The sequence below is a fragment of the Heptranchias perlo genome, chromosome 1, assembly GCF_035084215.1.
Source record: "Heptranchias perlo isolate sHepPer1 chromosome 1, sHepPer1.hap1, whole genome shotgun sequence".
NCBI lineage: Eukaryota > Metazoa > Chordata > Chondrichthyes > Hexanchiformes > Hexanchidae > Heptranchias > Heptranchias perlo.
The window spans coordinates 50,516,886-50,535,953 of NC_090325.1; the positions used below are offsets into that span (position 1 = coordinate 50,516,886).

At 39.7% G+C, this 19,068-nt stretch overlaps 1 protein-coding gene across 3 annotated transcripts in view; it reads left to right on the forward strand.

The window, feature by feature from the left end:
• tln1 (talin 1) overlaps positions 1-19,068 on the forward strand; it is a 241,293-nt gene that overhangs the window by 191,872 nt on the left and 30,353 nt on the right. For all 3 annotated transcript variants that reach the window (XM_067984951.1, XM_067984967.1, XM_067984959.1), the window contains 13 exons: positions 943-1,036; positions 3,246-3,335; positions 4,749-4,871; positions 5,986-6,129; positions 6,248-6,409; positions 7,864-8,004; positions 8,833-9,014; positions 13,369-13,501; positions 14,529-14,630; positions 15,901-16,071; positions 16,871-17,020; positions 18,160-18,261; positions 18,346-18,465. In XM_067984951.1, coding sequence (XP_067841052.1) covers positions 943-1,036; positions 3,246-3,335; positions 4,749-4,871; positions 5,986-6,129; positions 6,248-6,409; positions 7,864-8,004; positions 8,833-9,014; positions 13,369-13,501; positions 14,529-14,630; positions 15,901-16,071; positions 16,871-17,020; positions 18,160-18,261; positions 18,346-18,465 — 1,714 coding nt within the window. The remainder of the gene's footprint in view (positions 1-942; positions 1,037-3,245; positions 3,336-4,748; positions 4,872-5,985; positions 6,130-6,247; positions 6,410-7,863; positions 8,005-8,832; positions 9,015-13,368; positions 13,502-14,528; positions 14,631-15,900; positions 16,072-16,870; positions 17,021-18,159; positions 18,262-18,345; positions 18,466-19,068) is intronic.

Consider the following 19,068-nt stretch of genomic DNA (forward strand, 5'->3'; position numbering starts at 1 on the left):
TTCTGCTTTACCCCCATCTTCTGCTTTACCCCCATCCTACTTTCAAAGGCCCCTTAGACCCTTTTCTTTGACCTTGTGTTTTTGTTTCTTTTCTTCCCTGCCCTCCTTCAGACCTTTCCGTTCCCCTCCGTCCTTCCTGCTTGGCATGTGCTTTATCCTTTGCCCTATACAGGAGCATTATAGAAAGGCAGGTCGTTGCTGATGGATTTGATGGTATAAAACTCCTGAAGGACAAAGCTCCTTTACTGATCCATATAAGGATTTGGCAGCTGATTTGCTTCTCTGGTATCAAATTCAGCATGGTGATAATGTTTGAGACACCAGACCACCTAGAACACTTTGCTTTTCTTGTCTAGGTTGTATTATATCACTGATCCTGTTGTACAACATGTACATTAACATGTCAAGCATCCTTCTTGTCCTTTACAAAAAGTAGTATCCATTTTCTAAGGCCTTCGCTTTATTCTATAATTGAAGTAATGTCCACTTACTAAACTTATAGAGTACTATAATTATTCTAAAAATATACTTCAAATAAAATTAAGCTTTACAGTAGTGATGGATAAGAACTGATTAGTTTATAAATTAGACCAAATACATAAATCGAGGGTTTTTGGTTTGCTTGTATTATATGAAGTTACCTGGGTGCTTGGAAAAAGATTCTGTGGTCTTAAAAAGCCTAAATGTTGGTAACAAGCCATTGCAGAGACTGGAAATGTTAATTTGTCTGTGCTTTGAAATGGATTTATCATAAAATGTGCAAGCAGAAATTTAAAAACCAGCCCAGACTGCTCATACTTCATTTTGCAAAAGGTGTAACCTGTTTAATTTGAAAATATCAGCAAAGTTTGTGATTTACTGTGTGGCTGCAGTATGAATTTTATACATGAAGTAGTGAATCAACTATGTTTTGCATGGTGTTATTTTTTCTCTTTTTTGTAGGGCTGTGACTGAAAGCATCAATCAGCTGATTACTATGTGCACACAGCAGGCTCCAGGACAGAAGGAGTGTGATAATGCTCTACGTGAGCTCGAGGTAGGCGACTAACTTCCGCCGTTCTTAGTGTTTCCTTGATTTGAACTTCTGAGGTTCCTTGGAGGATCATTTTTCTGTTTATAATTTCTGCATCATAATTTCTTAATTTACTATTTAGCATTGAAAAAATATTGAAGTGGCAAATGGGTGATATTTGTTTTACACAAGACCTGTTAAGGCCCTTTTCTCTCAAACAGAAGCTTCTTTTGGCCACTTACACACTCTGGGTATACTTTATGCCAGGAGTTTGCAGCAGGATCACAGCAGCTGGCTTACTGTGATCAGATTTAGGAATTAAATGCCTCCAACAGCTAGACTTAGATTTGTCTGAAGCTGTGAAGCAGTCAAGTTTACAAACAGCAGAAACAAAACTGCTTTATAAAGTTTTTGTAAAGCACTTTTTAAAAAAAAAATAATGTATTTTCAGGCTTTTGCCCTCCTGCTAACGAAACTGGGATTGAAATTCAAAAGTGAAAACTGATGCTTCAGTTGTACAGAGCCTTGGTCAGACCCCATCTAAAGTACTGCATTCAGTTTTGGGCGCTGAACATCAGGAAAGATGTATTGGCTTTGAAAGGGTTACAGCACAGATTCACCAGAATGTCAGGGCTTGAAGGGTTAAATTATGAGGACAGTTTGCATAAACGTCTTCCTTTGAGTTTAGAAGGTTGATGGGTGATCTAATCGAAATATTTAAAATGATTGACGGATTTGATAGGGTAGATAGAGGGAAACCATTTCCTCTGGTAGGGAAATCCAGAACAAGAGGGTATAATAAAATTAGAGCTAGGCCCTTTGGGAGTGAAATCAAGAAGCACTTTTTCACACAAAGGATAGTGGAAATCTGGAACTCGATCCCCAAAAAAGCTGTGGATGCTGGGTCAATTGAAATTTTCAAGACTGAGATTGCTAGATTTTTGTTAGGTGAGGGTATCAAGGGATATGGATCAAAGGTGGGTAACTGGAGTTGAGATACAAATCAGCTATGATCTAATTGAATGGTGGAACATGCTTGAGGGACTGAATGGCCTACTTCTGTTATATATTTCTAAAACTGTCCTCTTTATGATGCACATGGTTTGAAGAGCAGGGAAGACAAAAGAAGTTGTTTTAAAATTTAAAAAAATCAGCAGTCTTCATACTAGTTGCCTATACAAAGCTGCTTCTGTCACTGGGAAAGTTGGAGCCAGCAAAAAATGCATTTGTGCAAGCATGCATTTGTGGTGTACGGGCATGGTTCGTTTCAATGTTTTTGCTGCGGTAACGTCCTTAGTGACTGAGGTGTGCTGCATGTATCAAATTGCAAATTAATGGCTTCATGATCTGTACAGGAAGGGGGAGCGCTTCAGTCAATCACTGATCAACATATTTTGTCAATGTTGCTTTTGGGGGAAAAAGTAGACATGAGCACCCTGCTAAATGTTGAGATGTGATTGGCAAGATATAAATTCTTAACTCGGCATTTAACATTGGAATTCCAATCACAGTGCCACCTAGCAGCATCACAGCCTAGCGTTACATCAAAATGGACAGTTTAATAAGAAATTTTCCATAGAAATGTGCATAGGACTTCTGAATGAAATGTATGACACATACTGAATTTAATATAACTAGTCAATCTCTAGTGCTATTGCACATAGGGAGTCAAGCCTAAGTGTGGTCTTCAGAAGAAGCAAGGTTAGAAGGCAGAAGATAATTAGACCAGGAAACACAGATGTAATTCCCCATATTAAAGTCATGTGTTTGTTCTTATAAAATCAAAGTATTAACTAAAAATATTATTTATAGTTAAATAACAAAACTTATGGAAGTAGAGAAGTTGAGTTGTTTGGCACATGACAGCTTCTCTGCAGTACAGGGGCAGCTCCCATTGTAAATGGGAACTTAGGAATTTATACTGGGAAATGTTGACAGGAAATAAATGCATACATAACGTTTTTAATATTGTAGATGGTGGAAAATTTAGTAAAAGATGAATTGGAGCAGGATAGATATTTTAAAAAGTCATATTGCCAGGATACCATGAATAAAGTCATTTCATTAGAAATTTATAGAAGTGATCGATATGAGTACAGCAGAGTGCAGCTGTACTACAGTACTGAACAAGTTTGTGTCATGTATTACAGTTTAGCTAAACTACAATGTTGAATTTGCTGGGGCACTGTTCTCGTGACTTACTATATAAACCTGAAATGTGGTTTTCTTGCAGACTGTCAGAGGAATGCTTGACAATCCCACTGAGGCCGTCAATGACTTGTCTTACTTTGATTGCATTGACAGTGTGATGGAAAATTCCAAGGTACATATGTGAATGTTTACAAAACTCAATTGTTCCGTGAAGAACAACCATTATTTACTGACCATTTCAACCTGGACATTTTGCCATTTTGTTTGACGGTCCATCTTGTTTGTTTAAATCAAGAATGTGTGCCTAAGGATGTATTACTAAGAAAATATGGAAGTTTATTTTTTTTAGATTAATGGCACATTTTCTATTGAATGTCTTTTGCTGAGTGATTCAACCTTTCTATTACAAGGTTAATTAAGTACATTTTGCCCAAAGTCCTTTATTGAAGATGTTTTTTAGTTACACATGAATTATATTTTTGTGAAGCACTTTTTAACTATTAAAGTCTACGTGTTCTTTAGTATATTTGTTATGTAAGCTAAAATTAGGCATTCTGAAGTAGATAGAGAATTGCACGGGAACAGGAGTATGTCATTTTACCCACCGAGCCTGCTCTGCCATTTTGTTAGTCATGGCAGCTCTATCTCTATAATCCCAATTTCCTTCCTCCTCTGCATGTTCCTTACTGCCCAAATAATCAATCTTTCTTTTAAACAACAATTGATTCTGCATCTATGGCCTATGGGGCAGTTCTTTTCTTATTCTCACAACCCTTTGTGTGAAGAGATTTTTCCTGGATTCGCTTAATTCTAACTTTAAGATTAAAACCCTCTGATCTGAATTCTGCTGCCTTCCTTGTCAATTTCCTTCATTATTTCAAACACCTCACTGAAACCACCTCAACCTTAGAAGAAAGAATGAACTTCCATTTATAAAACCCCTGGAATGTCCCAACGGGTTTCACCGTTGTTATAAAGGCAGATGTAACAACCAATTTGTGCACAGCAAAGTCCCACAAACAAGAAATGAGATGACCTATTGGTTATTCTGTTGTGGTAGTGATATTTGCAGAAGAATGTTGGCCAGGGCACCCAAAGAACTCTTGGCTCCTTGTCAGTCAGTGCCATGGGAACTTTTATGTCCACCTAAACAAGTAGACAGAGCCTCAGTTTAACATCTCATCTGAAAGATATCTCATCCCAAGGAATACAACCCAAGTTTACCCAGTCTCACTTCATTCCAGGTACTTTTCTTGAGAATCATTAGTGTATTCCCTCTAAATCCAGAATAGCCTTCCAAAACAGAACACTACTCCAAATAAGGTCTGACCAGCACTGTGTGTCTTTGAGGTAGAATTTCCTTGTTTTTGCATTTGTTGCCTGAAGGAATTTAAGAAAGATTAACACGTGAATAGTTTCACTTAAAATGTTCAAATGAAATGCAGTGGAATGTTATGAATTATGTTCCTGTATGAATATTTGATATTAAAATTGAAAAATCCAATCTTCAGTCAGTTGCTTTTATCTTTAATCTTGCTTGTGAAATTCAGACATTTTAGCATTTTGTCATTTGATTTTTGTGTAGGTTCTTGGAGAGGCAATGACTGGAATCTCCCACAATGCTAAAAACAGTGACCTACCAGCCTTCGGTGATTCAGTAAGCTCTGGTTCCAAGGCTTTATGTGGACTTACAGAAGCAGCTGCCCAGGTAAACAATTTTTTCAAAAAGAGAAAATTGTATAAATCAAATCATGCTTATACCTATGTAGAAATGATGCAAGTGTGGCAAGTAAAAGGGAGCAAGCACATTATCATTGAGGAAGTGTTCTGTACGGTTGCTGTCTTCCAAATGCATAAGTGACATGTTGGAATATGGAATTCTTAAAATTTTAGAATCATCGAAGTTTTTGGGGGAGAGGTTTAGAATTATTTCTTCCTCAACAATTTTTCTCTGCCAATTCTCTCCTTCCTTGAAGATATTGACTCCTTTCCAGGGCATAATTTCACAGGCACCTTAATACCTCACCCGAGTGGCTACATTCATGTGTAGGGAGTATTGGCAGGCTATTCATACAGTGGGGGCATCTCATTTCAGTCTGACCCTGTCCTCATTGGATATCCACATTGGTACTTTCAGCAAACATTGCTGGTCAGCAGCAGGAACCCTTGCCAATGTCCTCTCCCTAACCAAGGAGAGAAGCCAATTGTGGCATCCTACCACTTTCCAATCTAAGATCAACTAACTCAGCACAGACCAGGGATCGGAGCTGGGACCTTCTTGTATAACTCACACCCCATCCTCGCTAGGCCATTGAGAGAGCTTGTTTAATTGTGTTAGTAAGTGCTTTTTGGGCAATATGGTTATTGAACTTTCAGAAAGCGAAAATAAAGGTAGTTTCATGGCCACCATTACTGATACTAGCTTTTAATTCCAGATTTTATTTAATTAACTAAATTTAAATTCCCCAGCTGCCATGGTGGGATTTGAACTCATGCCATGCCTCTGGATTATTAGTCCAGTCCTCTGGATCACTAGTCCAGTAACATAACCACTATGCTACCATACTAATTTTTGTTAGCAAAGCCGTTAGCATGTTGCATCGCCATGTGGTGCTGCACTGTGGTGTGAGGAGAAATCAAATAGAGGAAAGAAAAAGTAATGAATGTTTAGTTCCACACTTGGCCAATATGAAAAGAGGAGTCTGCAATTTGGATTGGAAGGAAGATTGAAGGTAGTGAGCAACTTGAAAAGGTACAAAAATGAGTTTTTAAAAAAAAATATCCAAATACCTTCAATAACCTTTTTAAATCTTAACCCCCAGGCAGCTTACCTTGTAGGAATCTCGGATCCCAACAGTCACGCCGGTCAGCAAGGATTAGTTGATCCAGCTCAATTTGCCCGAGCCAATCAAGCAATCCAAATGGCTTGTCAGAACCTGGTGGACCCGGCCTGTATCCAGTCACAGGTAAGATTAATTCTTGCTGTTACAGTATCAAAACATTTATCTTTACAGTAACTTCATCTTTGGAGCTCCCAGGACAATTGTGGGAAGCCTTTAGCTCAAAATGTTTTTCTCACCGTAGGTCTTGTCTGCTGCCACCATTGTTGCAAAACACACTTCTGCCTTGTGCAATGCTTGCCGTCTAGCCTCAGCCAAGACATCCAACCCTGTTGCTAAGAGGCAGTTTGTTCAATCAGCCAAGGAGGTGGCAAATAGTACGGCCAACCTTGTGAAGACAATCAAGGTATCTCCTGGGAAATTTGTGTTTACAGATGAATATGGTTCTTCTGGTAGCAATTTATATGGAATTGAGTCAGTAAGTGACAAATGTCTAAGGGACCACATATAAGTCACTTTTATTTCTTAGAAAACAAAGCTGCTGCTGAGGAAGAATGTGGCAGTTTTAGTAGAATTTCTGTAGGTTACCCTCAGACTTGCACTAACTGAGTTTGATCCAATAGAGATTGTTATAGTTGAAGGGAATTTGTTAGGAGGTATGAGACAGGGAATAGGGTTAATGGGTATGTACTCAAATTGGCAGGATGTGACTAGTGGTGTCCCCCAGCAATCTAGACTGGGGCCTTAGCTTTTCACTGTAGTTATTTTCACTATAAATAACTTGGATGAAGGAACAGAGAGCCGTATATCCAAGTTTGCTAACAACACCAAGTTAGGTGGCACAGTAAATAGTGTAGATGGGAGCAGAAAGTTGCAAAGGGTCATTGGTAGATTAAGTGAGTGAGCAAAACTGTGGCAGATTGAGAAATGTGGGGAAGTGTGAGGTAGAAAGATAAATCTAAATGGTAAGAAGCTAGGAACTGTGGAGGAGCAGAGAGATTTAGGGATCCAAGTACAGAAATCACTTTTTAAAAACTAGTAGATATGTACAAAAAATAATTAAGACTAATGGAATGTTGACCTTTATCTCAAAGGGGCTGGAATACCATGGGTGGAAGTTATGTTACTTATATAAAGTTCTGGATAGACCCCATTTAGAGTACTGAGTTCAGTTCTGTGCACCATAGCTCAGGAAGGATATATTGACCTTCGTAGTTCACCAGAATGATACTGGGGCTAAAAGGATTAAATTATGAGATCAGGTTGCATAGACTAGGCTTGTATTCCCTTGAGTATAGAAGATTACTCAATTGAGGTGTTTAAAGCAAAATTATGCATGTGTAATTAAGTGTAATTGAGGTGTTTAAGATGATTGAAGAAGTTGATAGTGTAGAAAGAAACTATTTCCTCTGGTGGGGAAGTCCAGAACAAGGGGGCATAATCTTAAAATTCGAGCTAGTCCATTCAGGGATGATGGCAGGAAGCACCTCTTCACACAAAGGGTAGTGGAAATCTGGAAAACTCTCCCTCCAAAAAGCTGTTGAGGCTTGGTCAATTGAAAATTTCAAAACTGAGATTGATAGATTTTTGTTAGGCAAGGGTATCAAGGGTTATGGAACCAAGGCAGTTAAATGGAGTTAAGATACAGATCAGCCATGATCTAATTGAATGATGGAACAGGCTCGAGGGGCTGAATAGCCTACTCCTGTTCCTAAGAACTGGCACATTTTGGTGCTAAAATGTAGGCACAGTCTAATCTATAAAATGAAGGTAACTTTTTTTTAATGAGTAGACAGTTAGTTTGGGCATATACTATCAATCCAAGAACAATTTTAAAAAACTTTTTTCTTAAAAATACAGGCTCTCGATGGTGCATTCACAGACGAGAACCGTGAGAAGTGCCGTGCTGGAACAGTTCCTCTAATAGAAGCAGTAGAGAATCTGACAGCTTTTGCTTCCAACCCAGAGTTTGCCAGCATTCCAGCTCAGATTAGTCCTGAGGTACAGTATAAACCAAGTTAGTTCCATGATGTAGAAAGGGAACTGTAATTATCCTAATGGCGTAATGAAGGTGTCCAATGAGCAGTTTTGATTAATTCAATTATGAATATAAAGTGTCTTCAACTGCGATTAAAACAATGCATAACAAACAAATCTTTGAATCGATACCTTGGCCATTAGCAAAGAATGCTAATGATGACACGAGAACCATAGTTTGAGATAGAATGGGAATCTACCTTGTAGCTGTGGACGATGATCACTAATTCAGTGCTGTGGTGATTTTGATAAGGAATAGGAGTGCCAATCATCTATACAGGATTTGATACTTTTTCTCTAATGCTGCAGTTATACTTCAGGTACTGTTGGACTCCAGTAACTGCTTTTAAAGCACTGAGAGCAGACAGTACTAAGTTATATTGTTCTGCACTCTAGGGGAAAGCAAAATTATGCATGTGTAATTAAGAGTTTGTAAAATCTGTAATTTTCAGAAAGAGCTGCTGGGGGGAGCAAACTGTCCTTAACATTTTTCTACAGTTGGTGTAAAACCAAAGGCTACCTCAAGGTGGTTACACAAGTTGGTTGCACACCTGACACAAAATGCTAAACTGACACCAATGCAGCAGTGCAAAGGCTACAGTATAATTGCACTTTTAATCATTGGAGTCAACATGAAAACTTCCAGCACTTGCCCACATGAGGGCGTCCAATCTCTAACTGAACTATTGACTGCTCTTTTAACAGGTATGTTGCATAAAACAATGTATAAGCAGTACAATTAATTGCTTAACAATGTATGCATATGTATTTGCGTTTTTTTTTTGGTGGCAGGGTCTTAATGCCATGGAGCCCATTGTCGTGGCTGCAAGGACAATGCTGGATAGTTCAACTGGCCTCATTCAGACTGCCCGATCCCTTGCTGTAAACCCAAAAGACCCACCAAAATGGTCTGTCTTGGCTGGACATTCTCGAACTGTCTCTGATTCTATCAAGAAACTCATTACTTCAATCAGGTATTTATTTTCATTAAACAAAGTTGTTTTGATAACTTGCATTTAAAAGTAAAGTACGCTTGTATAACAATTTGACTTGGTTTCAGTCTAACATTACACAGAGCTTAATCTCCATTACCTATAATGTTGACTTTAATAACTGCTTTTTAAAAAATTCTTGGAACTGTGTTAAGTCTTTGTAACATTGATCTGTGATTTGGATGACTCTAAATTGCCTAAGCTCTTACAGATTGTTTTACGATGTTGTAATACATTCCCTGCACTTTTTTAATTTATGGTTTGTTCCATCTGTTGTACACTCCACTACTATTTAAGTATCTACTCCTGCGCATGTCCTCCTTTAAAGGAGCTGTATATACTGTTGTTAAAAATCTTAGTTATTTGGTGTTCAGAGGCAATAGTAAGCCTCTAAGTTTTGCACGGCATTTATAATTGTAAATCAATGGAGTGGTGGACTATCTGTTTCTATAAAAAGCACACACTTGCATTAGTTATTTTAATAAATCTATTATTGACCACCTCTCTCCCCAATATTACCAGGGTTGCCACTTTCAAGGTACATCTTTGAACAGTGGGCTATCCTATGTTGCATTTAATGTAAACTCCACAGTCACCAATAATTTTTCTGAAATAGAGCCATCCATATTTTAAAAATCCCAGGTGCAAGATTTGCATTAGTCAGCCCCGTATATGATGCATATGTCAAACGATTAAAATCAAAAACATGGCTAAAAACTGCAGCATCTGTCACATGGGCTGCAAGCTACGGCCTGCCTGTGCTTTAAGCTTTGTCTTCCTTTGTGATTTGTGTCTTCCATCACATTAGAATCATAGAATCATACTGCACAGAAGGAGGCCATTTGGTCCATCATGTCTCTTCTGGCTCTTTGAAAGAGCTGTCTAATTTAATCCCACACCCCAGCTATTTCCCTATAACCCTGCAAATTAGTCCTCTTCAAGTACATGCCCAGCTGCCTTTTGAAAGTTTCTATGGAATCTGCTTCCACCACCCTTTCAGGTAGTGCATTCCAAATCTCAACAACTGTGTGAAAAAAATTTCTTCTCATTTTCCCTCTAGTTCTTTTGACAATTATTTTAAATCTAAGACCTCTGGTTACTGACCCACTTGCCAGAGGGAACAGTTTCTCCCTACTTGCTCTATCAAAACCCCCTTGCTCTAAGAAGAACAATCCCAGCTTCTCCAATCTCTCCACATAACTGAAGTCCCTCATCCCTGATATCATCTGGTAAATTTCCTCTATACCCTCTTCAAGGCCTTGACATCCTTCCTAAAGTGTGGTGCCCAGAATTGTACACAATATTCTAGCTGAGGCCTAACCAGTGATATGTAAAGGTTTAGAATGACTTCCTTGTTTTTGTATTCAGTGGCCCTATTTACAAAACCAAGTATCTCCTACGCTTTAACAACTTGCCCCACCACCTTCAAAGATTTGTGAATATGCACCCCCAGGTCCCTCTGCTCTTGCACCCCCCCCCCCCCCCCACAAAAAATAGTGCCATTTAGATTATACTGCCTCTCCAAAGTGCATCACTTCACACTTATCCACATTAAATTGCATCCGCCATTTGTCTGCCCATTTCACCAGTCTGTCTGTCCTCCTGAAGTCTGCTACTGTCTTCCTCACTATTTACTACGTTGCCAAGTTTTGTCATCTGCAAACTTCAAAGTTGTACTCCCTATACCCAAGTCCAGGTTATTTATGTATAACAAGAATAGCAATGGTCCTAATACTGATCCCTGAGGGACCCCACTGCATACTTCTCTCCAGTCAGTAAAACATCCATTCACCACTACTCTCTGCCTCCTCGCCATAGCTAATTATGTACCCAAGTTACAGCAGTCTCTTTAATCCCATGTGCTTCTATTTTCCGAATAAGTCTGTTATGTGATACTTTATCAAATGCCTTTTGAAAATCCATATACACATCTACTGCACTACCTTCACCAACCTTCTCTGATACTTCATCAAAGAACTCAGTCAGGTTAGTCAGACACGATTTGCCTTTAACAAATCCATGTTGGCTGTCCCTTATTAACCCATGCTTCTCTAAGTGAGAGTTAATTTTGTCCTTGACTGTGGTCTCTAGTAGTTTTCCCACCACTGACGTTAGATTGACTGGACTGTCGTTACCAGGTTTATCCCCCTCCCCTTTTTTGAACAGGGGTGTAACATTTGCAATCTTCTAGTCCTCTGGCACCATTCCCATATCCAAGGAGGTTTGAAAGATTGCGGTCAGAGCTTCTGCTATCCTCCACCCTTGCTTCCCTCAGCAACCTAGGATGCATCCCATCTGGACCGGGTGACTTGTTAACTTTGAGTGATCCCAAACTATTTGGCACCTCCTCTCTATCTATTTTTATCCTATCCAATATCTCTACTCCCTCCTCCTCTACTGCAATATTAACTTCATCCCCTTCTTTTGTGACGACAGATGCAAAGTATTCATTCAGCACCTCAGTCATGCCCTCTGCCTCCACAAGAAGATTGCCTTCTTTGTCCCTAATCAGCCCTACCATTCCTTTAACTATCCTTTTACTTTTTATATGTTTATAAAAGATTTTTGGGTTCCCTTTTATGTTACCTGCTAATCTTTTCTCATTCTCTCTGTCCTTAAATCCTTTTTCAATTCTCCCCTGCACACTCTGTATTCTGTCTGGTTTTCAACTGTATTCTGCACCTGACATTTGTCATAAAGCTCTTTTATTTTAACCTCTGTTTCCTTTGTCATCCAGGGAGCTCTAGCTTTGGATGCCCTATCTTTCCTCCTAATGGGAATATGCTTGGTTTGTACTCGAACTATCTCTGCCTTAAAGGCCTGCCATTGCTCATTTACTGTTTTCTTGCCCAATCTTTGTTTCCATTCCATCTGTGCAGGGTCCCTTCTCAAATCACTGAAGTTGGCTCTCTTCTATTCTTAGAGACATATGCTTCCTCCTTGATTATCGCATCATTTTTGTAATTACTGCCATTTTTTATCTGAGTGGTTAATAAATTCTGTTAGAAGGTAGAAATGTTTTGCCGAAGTTCTTGATTTTGAAGATAGGGATGTGTATAGATGAATATAAACATCAGGTGTGTTTAATGGATTGCAAACCTGTTGACTCATCTGCAGTGAAATGCATATATTTATGCATCTATTTCTTTTAAATATGTGACTTTCCAATCTGACTCACTGTTTTTAATATTAGATCTCATTCCTAGCAAAGACCTACAATTCATACCTGACAGTGTGACAGTTCTAGTCCATGTTTTGCGACTGAACTTGAATTCCAGGAAGTGCTAACTGAACTTGCCTTTTATGCATAATGCAATGGCATATATAGAAATTGCTCAACATGTTCAACTGTTCATGTTTCACCATCCAATCAGTTTAATTTTTTTTAAATATCATGCAAAACTCGGATGTTTGCTACTGCCTCTTTCACTCCCACCACGATTAAGCACTCCAGGGTCATTTTTAGTTTAAAAGCTATGGGCCGCAAAGCTTGCAGTTACTTTAGCTCAGGAGGTGCGACTGGCTTAGGTCACCGACATCTGATTGCCATTGATGATGCTCCATATTGAAGGGTCAACCTACTAATGCAGGGCAGATGGAAGCACTCAACTTTCCCTCTTACTGGAAATGGAGTGCTCCATCTGGTGGTCTTGCCAAGTTCGCAAAATGCAACCGTTGAGGTTAATTCAATTCAAATCTCAGTGAAGGCTGGAATTCAAACTCTTAGACATGCTGTCTCAAGGATTGTACATTTTTTTGGAGTAATATACATTCTTAGTAGAGATTTCACTATCATTTCCTGCACCACTGCTGCCACCACCACCACTTTATGCAACCTTTTTGCAAAATGGTAGTTTGAGTGTTAAATCCTTTCTTTAAGAATAGACTTTAAAAGTACTGCTTGCTGTAATTCAATAATAAACTCCAATCAGTACACAAGAATTTTATTTTTCATGTGTGAAATTTGCAATGATTTTGGGAACTGTGCACCTCAAGAGTCCTGCAAATTTGAGTCATGTGCTTCACATCTTACCTTTGATTGATGTGATCAGGCTTGGACTAGGAATTTGCAGCCTCTTGGGCTGTCTTGGACTGGAAATCTTTTAAAATACACATTCAGAGTCAGCAGTTCAAAAAAAAAACCTAATGCAGATATCAAAATTATCTTTAAAAGTATTTTCCTCACATGACAATATGTGCAGAGGACATTGTTGTCATACAGGATATGTAAAGATTCTGGAGCAGGCTTATCACTTTACAGCTAGAGATGGGTTTATGTAAAATCCACATCACAGGATATCAACACAGTATATGTTTAATTTCTGTTCTTTCACAGAGATAAAGCTCCAGGGCAGAGAGAGTGTGATGATGCCATTGATGTCCTTAATCGATGTATCAGGGATGTTGACCAGGCATCTTTGGCAGCAGTTAGTCAACAGCTGGCACCACGAGAAGACATCTCTCGAGAGGTGAGCAGCAAATACATTTCTTACTCAGTGATCTTCTGTATTTCAATTACGTCTGTGTCACAGTTTTTTAATTGAATATTATTGCAGTTATTGTTTTAAGATAAATTTCCATTAAAACAATTGATGTTTTTATTTACTGCAAAAATGTAACTAAGTTCAAAGGCGTGGTGTATGTCCTTGATTGACCCATTACACACATTTGGCAAGTTTGCAATCTCGGTCAATTCATCTGAGAGTAGGCACTTGCCTGAATGAAGGAAACTTGGGTGAGCCACACTCTATCGTGTTAGCCAGCTTCTTAACAAATTGTTGCTGTGCAGTATTGCCAGAGACCTACGATTGTCCCAGCCTGTGACCAGAGCACAGTGCATGCCTGGAGATGGGGGAAGGTAAGACACTTTAAAGGGGAGAAAGTAAACATAAAAATGAACATGCAGTTTTTCAAGTGACAATTAATATTCTGTAAACGGTGTCAGCTGTGGCTCAGTGGTAGCACTCTCTGCTCTGTGTCAGAAGTTTGTGGGTTCAAGTCCCACTCCAGAGACTTGAGCACAAAATCTAGACTGACAGTCCAGTGCAGTACTGGGAGAGTGCTGCACTGTCGGAGGTGCCGTCTTTCGGATGAGACGTTAAACTTTCTACCCCCTCAAGTGGACGTAAAAGATCCTATGACACTATTTCAAAGAAGAACAGGGGAATTCTCCCTGGTGTCCTGGCCAATATTTATCCCTCAACCGACATCACTAAATAAACAGATGACCTGATCGTTATCACGTTGCTCTTTGTGGGACCTTGCTGTATGCAAATTGGCTGCTGCGTTTGCTATATTGCAACAGTGGCTATACTTCAAATTGGCTGTAAAGCGCTTTGGGACCTCCTGAGGCCATGAAGAGGCACTATATAAACGCAAGTTCGTTCGTTCTTTAAATCTCTGTTATCTTGAACTCCCACTTGAACAGTAAAAATGCCAAGCTGGAACAGATGTTTTGTCCTGACGGTTTTATTTTTTATTCCCATTTTCCATTAGGCATTACACGACCAGATGGCTGGAGCTGTCCATGAGATCAGCAATCTGATTGACCCAGTGGCAGCTGCAGCTCGTGCTGAGGCCTCACAATTAGGACACAAGGTAAAATGGTAGCATGCAGGGCAATAGATTCTTGGTATTTCCTATGTAACAAAACATATAGGGTGTGCGATTATATTTTTTTTTAAAATTCTGTAAGTAGAGCTGTACAAACTTAATGCTGTAACTATTACATGCAAAACATGGCATCCAGCAGCTATGGGGGCACAGCACATAACACAGAGATACTGCAGTGCATAGAATCATGGAAACAGACCTTTCAACCCATCATGTCTGCACTGATACTTCAGATGAGCCAAGCAGTCTATTGAAGAGCAATATGATGCTGCTTCTCCATTGCTGACATGGTGAGTTCCTGATCTCAGTCAGAGGTTTTGGGGAGGTGCAAAGTAGATACTTCCCTACAAACAAAATTCAGAAAGTTGACACTTACTGCTCTTGTGTTCTTCCCTGTGGCTAGTTCAGGGAGAAGAGGAAGTGAATCAGTAAAACCAATCTGTAAGGAGAACAGAGACTGGCATCCACAAGTAAAATACTTGAATCATAGCTGACTTTTGTATTGATAATTTTTTTAAGTTTGCATTCCTGGAGACTGATGTCCGTGAGCTGATTCCTGCTTACGCTGCTAAATCCAGCCCCCTGAACCTGGCAGCACTCTTGTAGACTCAGTTTCTCTTGGGTCTACAAGTCTGCCATCAGAATAAGGAAGCCAGATTTAGCAATGTAAACGCTGGGAGCTGGCTCAAGGATGTCAGCCCCCAGAATCCAAACTAAAAGAGCACTACAAAAACAACTATACTTTTGAATTTAAAATTTGCCTTCGCTTCATTGTGAATCAAAAACCAACATATTGTAAAACATATTATTCTCACAGTAAAATTTCTGTGTGGATTTGATGTTATTGCTCGAATTATTTGCAGCTAACATTCTTTAGTTCCCAAAGCGCTGATGTGCGGGAGATACTATTAAGATGCTAATATTTTTTATTATGCTTCTGACTGGCCAGTTCACAAGATGTTCACTCAATGCTGTCTGTTTATGTAGTACTGTATCTTTATGTTCTTTAAATATCTAGTGGTAATGAGAAAGAAGTTTTATATGATTAATTCCACTGTTCCATATATTAAAATAATGCATTGTATGGTATTTGAAGCCAAAGTTTTCGGGTGTCAGTTAAAATAGTCTCCGATGTTCAGCACTTCATGTGCTAACTTACAAAAAGCAGTTGCCAGTTTATGCTAAAAGAAAAATTGAGAAGTAAATTAGGATTTCTTAGATTCATGGTTGGACGTGTTGTGTCACAAACTTATAGGTATCTCAGATGGTAAGTTACTTTGAGCCACTTACCATGGCTTCAATCGGTGCAGCATCAAAGGCAATCAATCACCAGCAGCAGATGAATTTGTTGGATCAGACCAAGACGCTGGCAGAGTCTGCACTTCAGATGCTATACACAGCTAAGGAGGCAGGCGGCAATCCAAAGGTAAACAAATATGCTCAGGAATTTATTAAGACTTGTGGCCATATTTGGTTTATGTTTACAAATGCAGGCTTCTTGTTTTAAGCACATGCAGTCCTTACAGCGTAGGAATGGAGCAGAGACTTCTGTAGCAGAGGTTCATATTATCCATGTTTTATAATCTGAGAATATGTAATATGTAAGTAAATAGTCCTTTCAGAATGTAAAACACTACTTGGATGCTAATGAGCTCCATACATAATGTGTCCACGTGCACAGGTCACTAAAAGCTTGTGTACAGGCACAAAGAGTAATCAAAAATCTAATGAATTGTTAATCATTATCTCAAGGGGATTGGAATACAAAAGTGATGCTTCAGTTATACTTGGTGAAATCCCATCCAGAGTACTGCATTCAGTTTTGGCCACCGAACCTCAGGAAAGATATATTGGCCTTAGAAGGGGTACAGTACAGCTTCACCAAAATGTTACCAAGGCTTTAAAGGATTAAATTGAGTGCAGTTTGCATAAGCTTGGTTTGTATTCCCTTGAGTTTAGAAGGTTGAGGGATGATCTAATCAAGATCTTTAAAATTACAAAGGGATTCAATGGGGTAGAGATAGAGAAACTATTTCTGCTGGTGTGGGAATCCAGAACAAGGGGGCATAAACTTAAAATTAAGAGCTTGGCCATTTAGGGGTGAAGTACTTTTTAAAACTATGTAATTATATAGTAATTTCCACAATGGGTTTAGTTTGCACATTTTATATACTGATACAGCATCAATTTGCACATGTTCAGTTCATTTTATTTTCCCCTTCTAGCAAGCAGCTCAAACACAGGATGCCTTAGATGAGTCTGTACAGATGATGAAGGAAGCAGTGGAGGACCTGACAGGAACACTCAGTGATGTAGCTAGTGCTGCAGGTGTTGTGAGTGGGATGGTGGACTCTATCAACCAGGCCATAAACAAGGTGAAATCAATATCATGCTGGAGGTGCTGTGGTAAACAGAGCAGTTTAGTTCTTCATTATCTATGAAAACTGTCAAAACCTGTAAATTGGTATCCACAACTCCCGGTTTTACTTTGAGAAAAGCATATTGGTAGTTATGCTGTTTTTTGAAATAATGTAAAAATTGTTTTTTTTATTCGTTCATGGGATGTGGGCATCGCTGGCAATGCCAGCATTTGTTGCCCATCCCTAATTGCCCTTGAGAAGGTGGTGGTGAGCCGCCTTCTTGAACCTCTGCAGTCCGTGTGGTGAAGGTTCTTCCACAGTGCTGTTAGGGAGTTCCAGGATTTTGACCAAGCGGCAATGAAGGAACGGCGATATATTTCCATGTCTGGATAGTGTGTGACTTGGAGGGGAAAGTGCAGGTGGTGGTATTCCCATGTGCCTGCTGCCCTTGTCCTTCTAGGTGGTAGATGTCACAGGTTTGGGAGGTGCTGTTGAAGAAACCTGGGCGAGTTGCTGCAATGCATCCTGTAGATGGTACATACTGCAGCCACGGTGCTCCGGTGGTGAAGGGAGTGAATGTTTAGGGTGGGGTGGATGGGGTGCCAATCAAGCGGGCTGCTTTGTCCTGGATGGTGTCAAGCTTCTTGAGTGTTGTTGGAGCTGCACTCATCCAGGCAAGTGGAGAGTATTCCATCACACTCCTGACTTGTGCCTTGTAGATGGTGGAAAGACTTTGGGGAGTCAGGAGGTGAGTCACTCGCCGCAGAATACCCAGCCTCTGACCTGTTCTTGTAGCCACAGTATTTATGTGGCTGGTCCAGTTAAGTTTCTGGTCAATGGTGACCCCCAGGACGTTGATGGTGGGGGATTCAGCGATGGTAATGCCATTGAATGTCAAGGGGAGGTGGTTAGACTCTCTCTTGTTGGAGATGGTCATTGCCTGGCACTTGTCTGGCGCGAATGTTACTTGCCACTTATGAGCCCAAGCCTGGATGTTGTCCAGGTCTTGCTGCATGCGGGCACGGACTGCTTCATTATCTGAGGGGTTGAGGGTTACGGATGGCAATCCATAACTGTGTTCTGTTTTTATTGAATAATATATCACTTAATGTGGACAAGTGACAGGAACCTATGTATTTTTGTTTTAAACATAGATCGATGAAAGTGCTTCAGGTGCACCAGAGGGTTCATTTGTTGACTACCAGACCACCATGGTGAAGACTGCCAAAGCTATTGCTGTAACAGTTCAAGAAATGGTGGGTTCCATTCATTTAGTTTCCTCTTCATTATGCTAGGTCTGAGTTTGAATTTCTGTTTCTCATTTTGGATTCTATTCGTAGGTTACTAAAACAACCACCAATCCAGATGAGCTGGGAACTTTGGCCAACCAGCTTACCAATGACTATGGACAACTGGCACAAGAAGCCAAACCTGCAGCCATAACTGCTGAAAATGAAGAGGTAACTCAAGATAGTGCAGTGTTACCTGTCAAATCATGGTGTATACCTGATGTATCACTGTAATTTCTACTGTACAATTGTAATGTTATGTCATACGTGCATACAAAGTTGAAAGACTGGAAAGGACCAACTGGTCCATCGATCCTGTCATGGTGCCACTTACACATAGCATGACCCCCTTCTATTCTCCCTCTTCCATCGCCCGCCCACTCATCAACCAGCCATGCAAAAAAAAAAAATTAGGCTAATTTAGGGGAAAGAAACTCTGGAAAATACCTCTCCAACTCCCAAAGTTGATCAAGCTAATTCCAGGACACGTCCCCCACCACCCACTCACCTTCTATACAGTTACGTCAGCCATGCTCGGCTCCCTTTTGAATGTTGCAGCAAATCCTCACTCGCTGCACGTGCCAGTAACTTGTTCCATGGGTCGACAACTCTCTGTGATTGTACACATTCCTGATTTAATACACCAAGACAGTTATATCTTATCTTTGCAGTATTTTTTTTGTTAGTGTACAGTTCATTCTTTGAACATTGAGTGCATAATATAGTTTGAATAATACTTAATGGCAATTATTATAATGTCCACATCGACTTAGT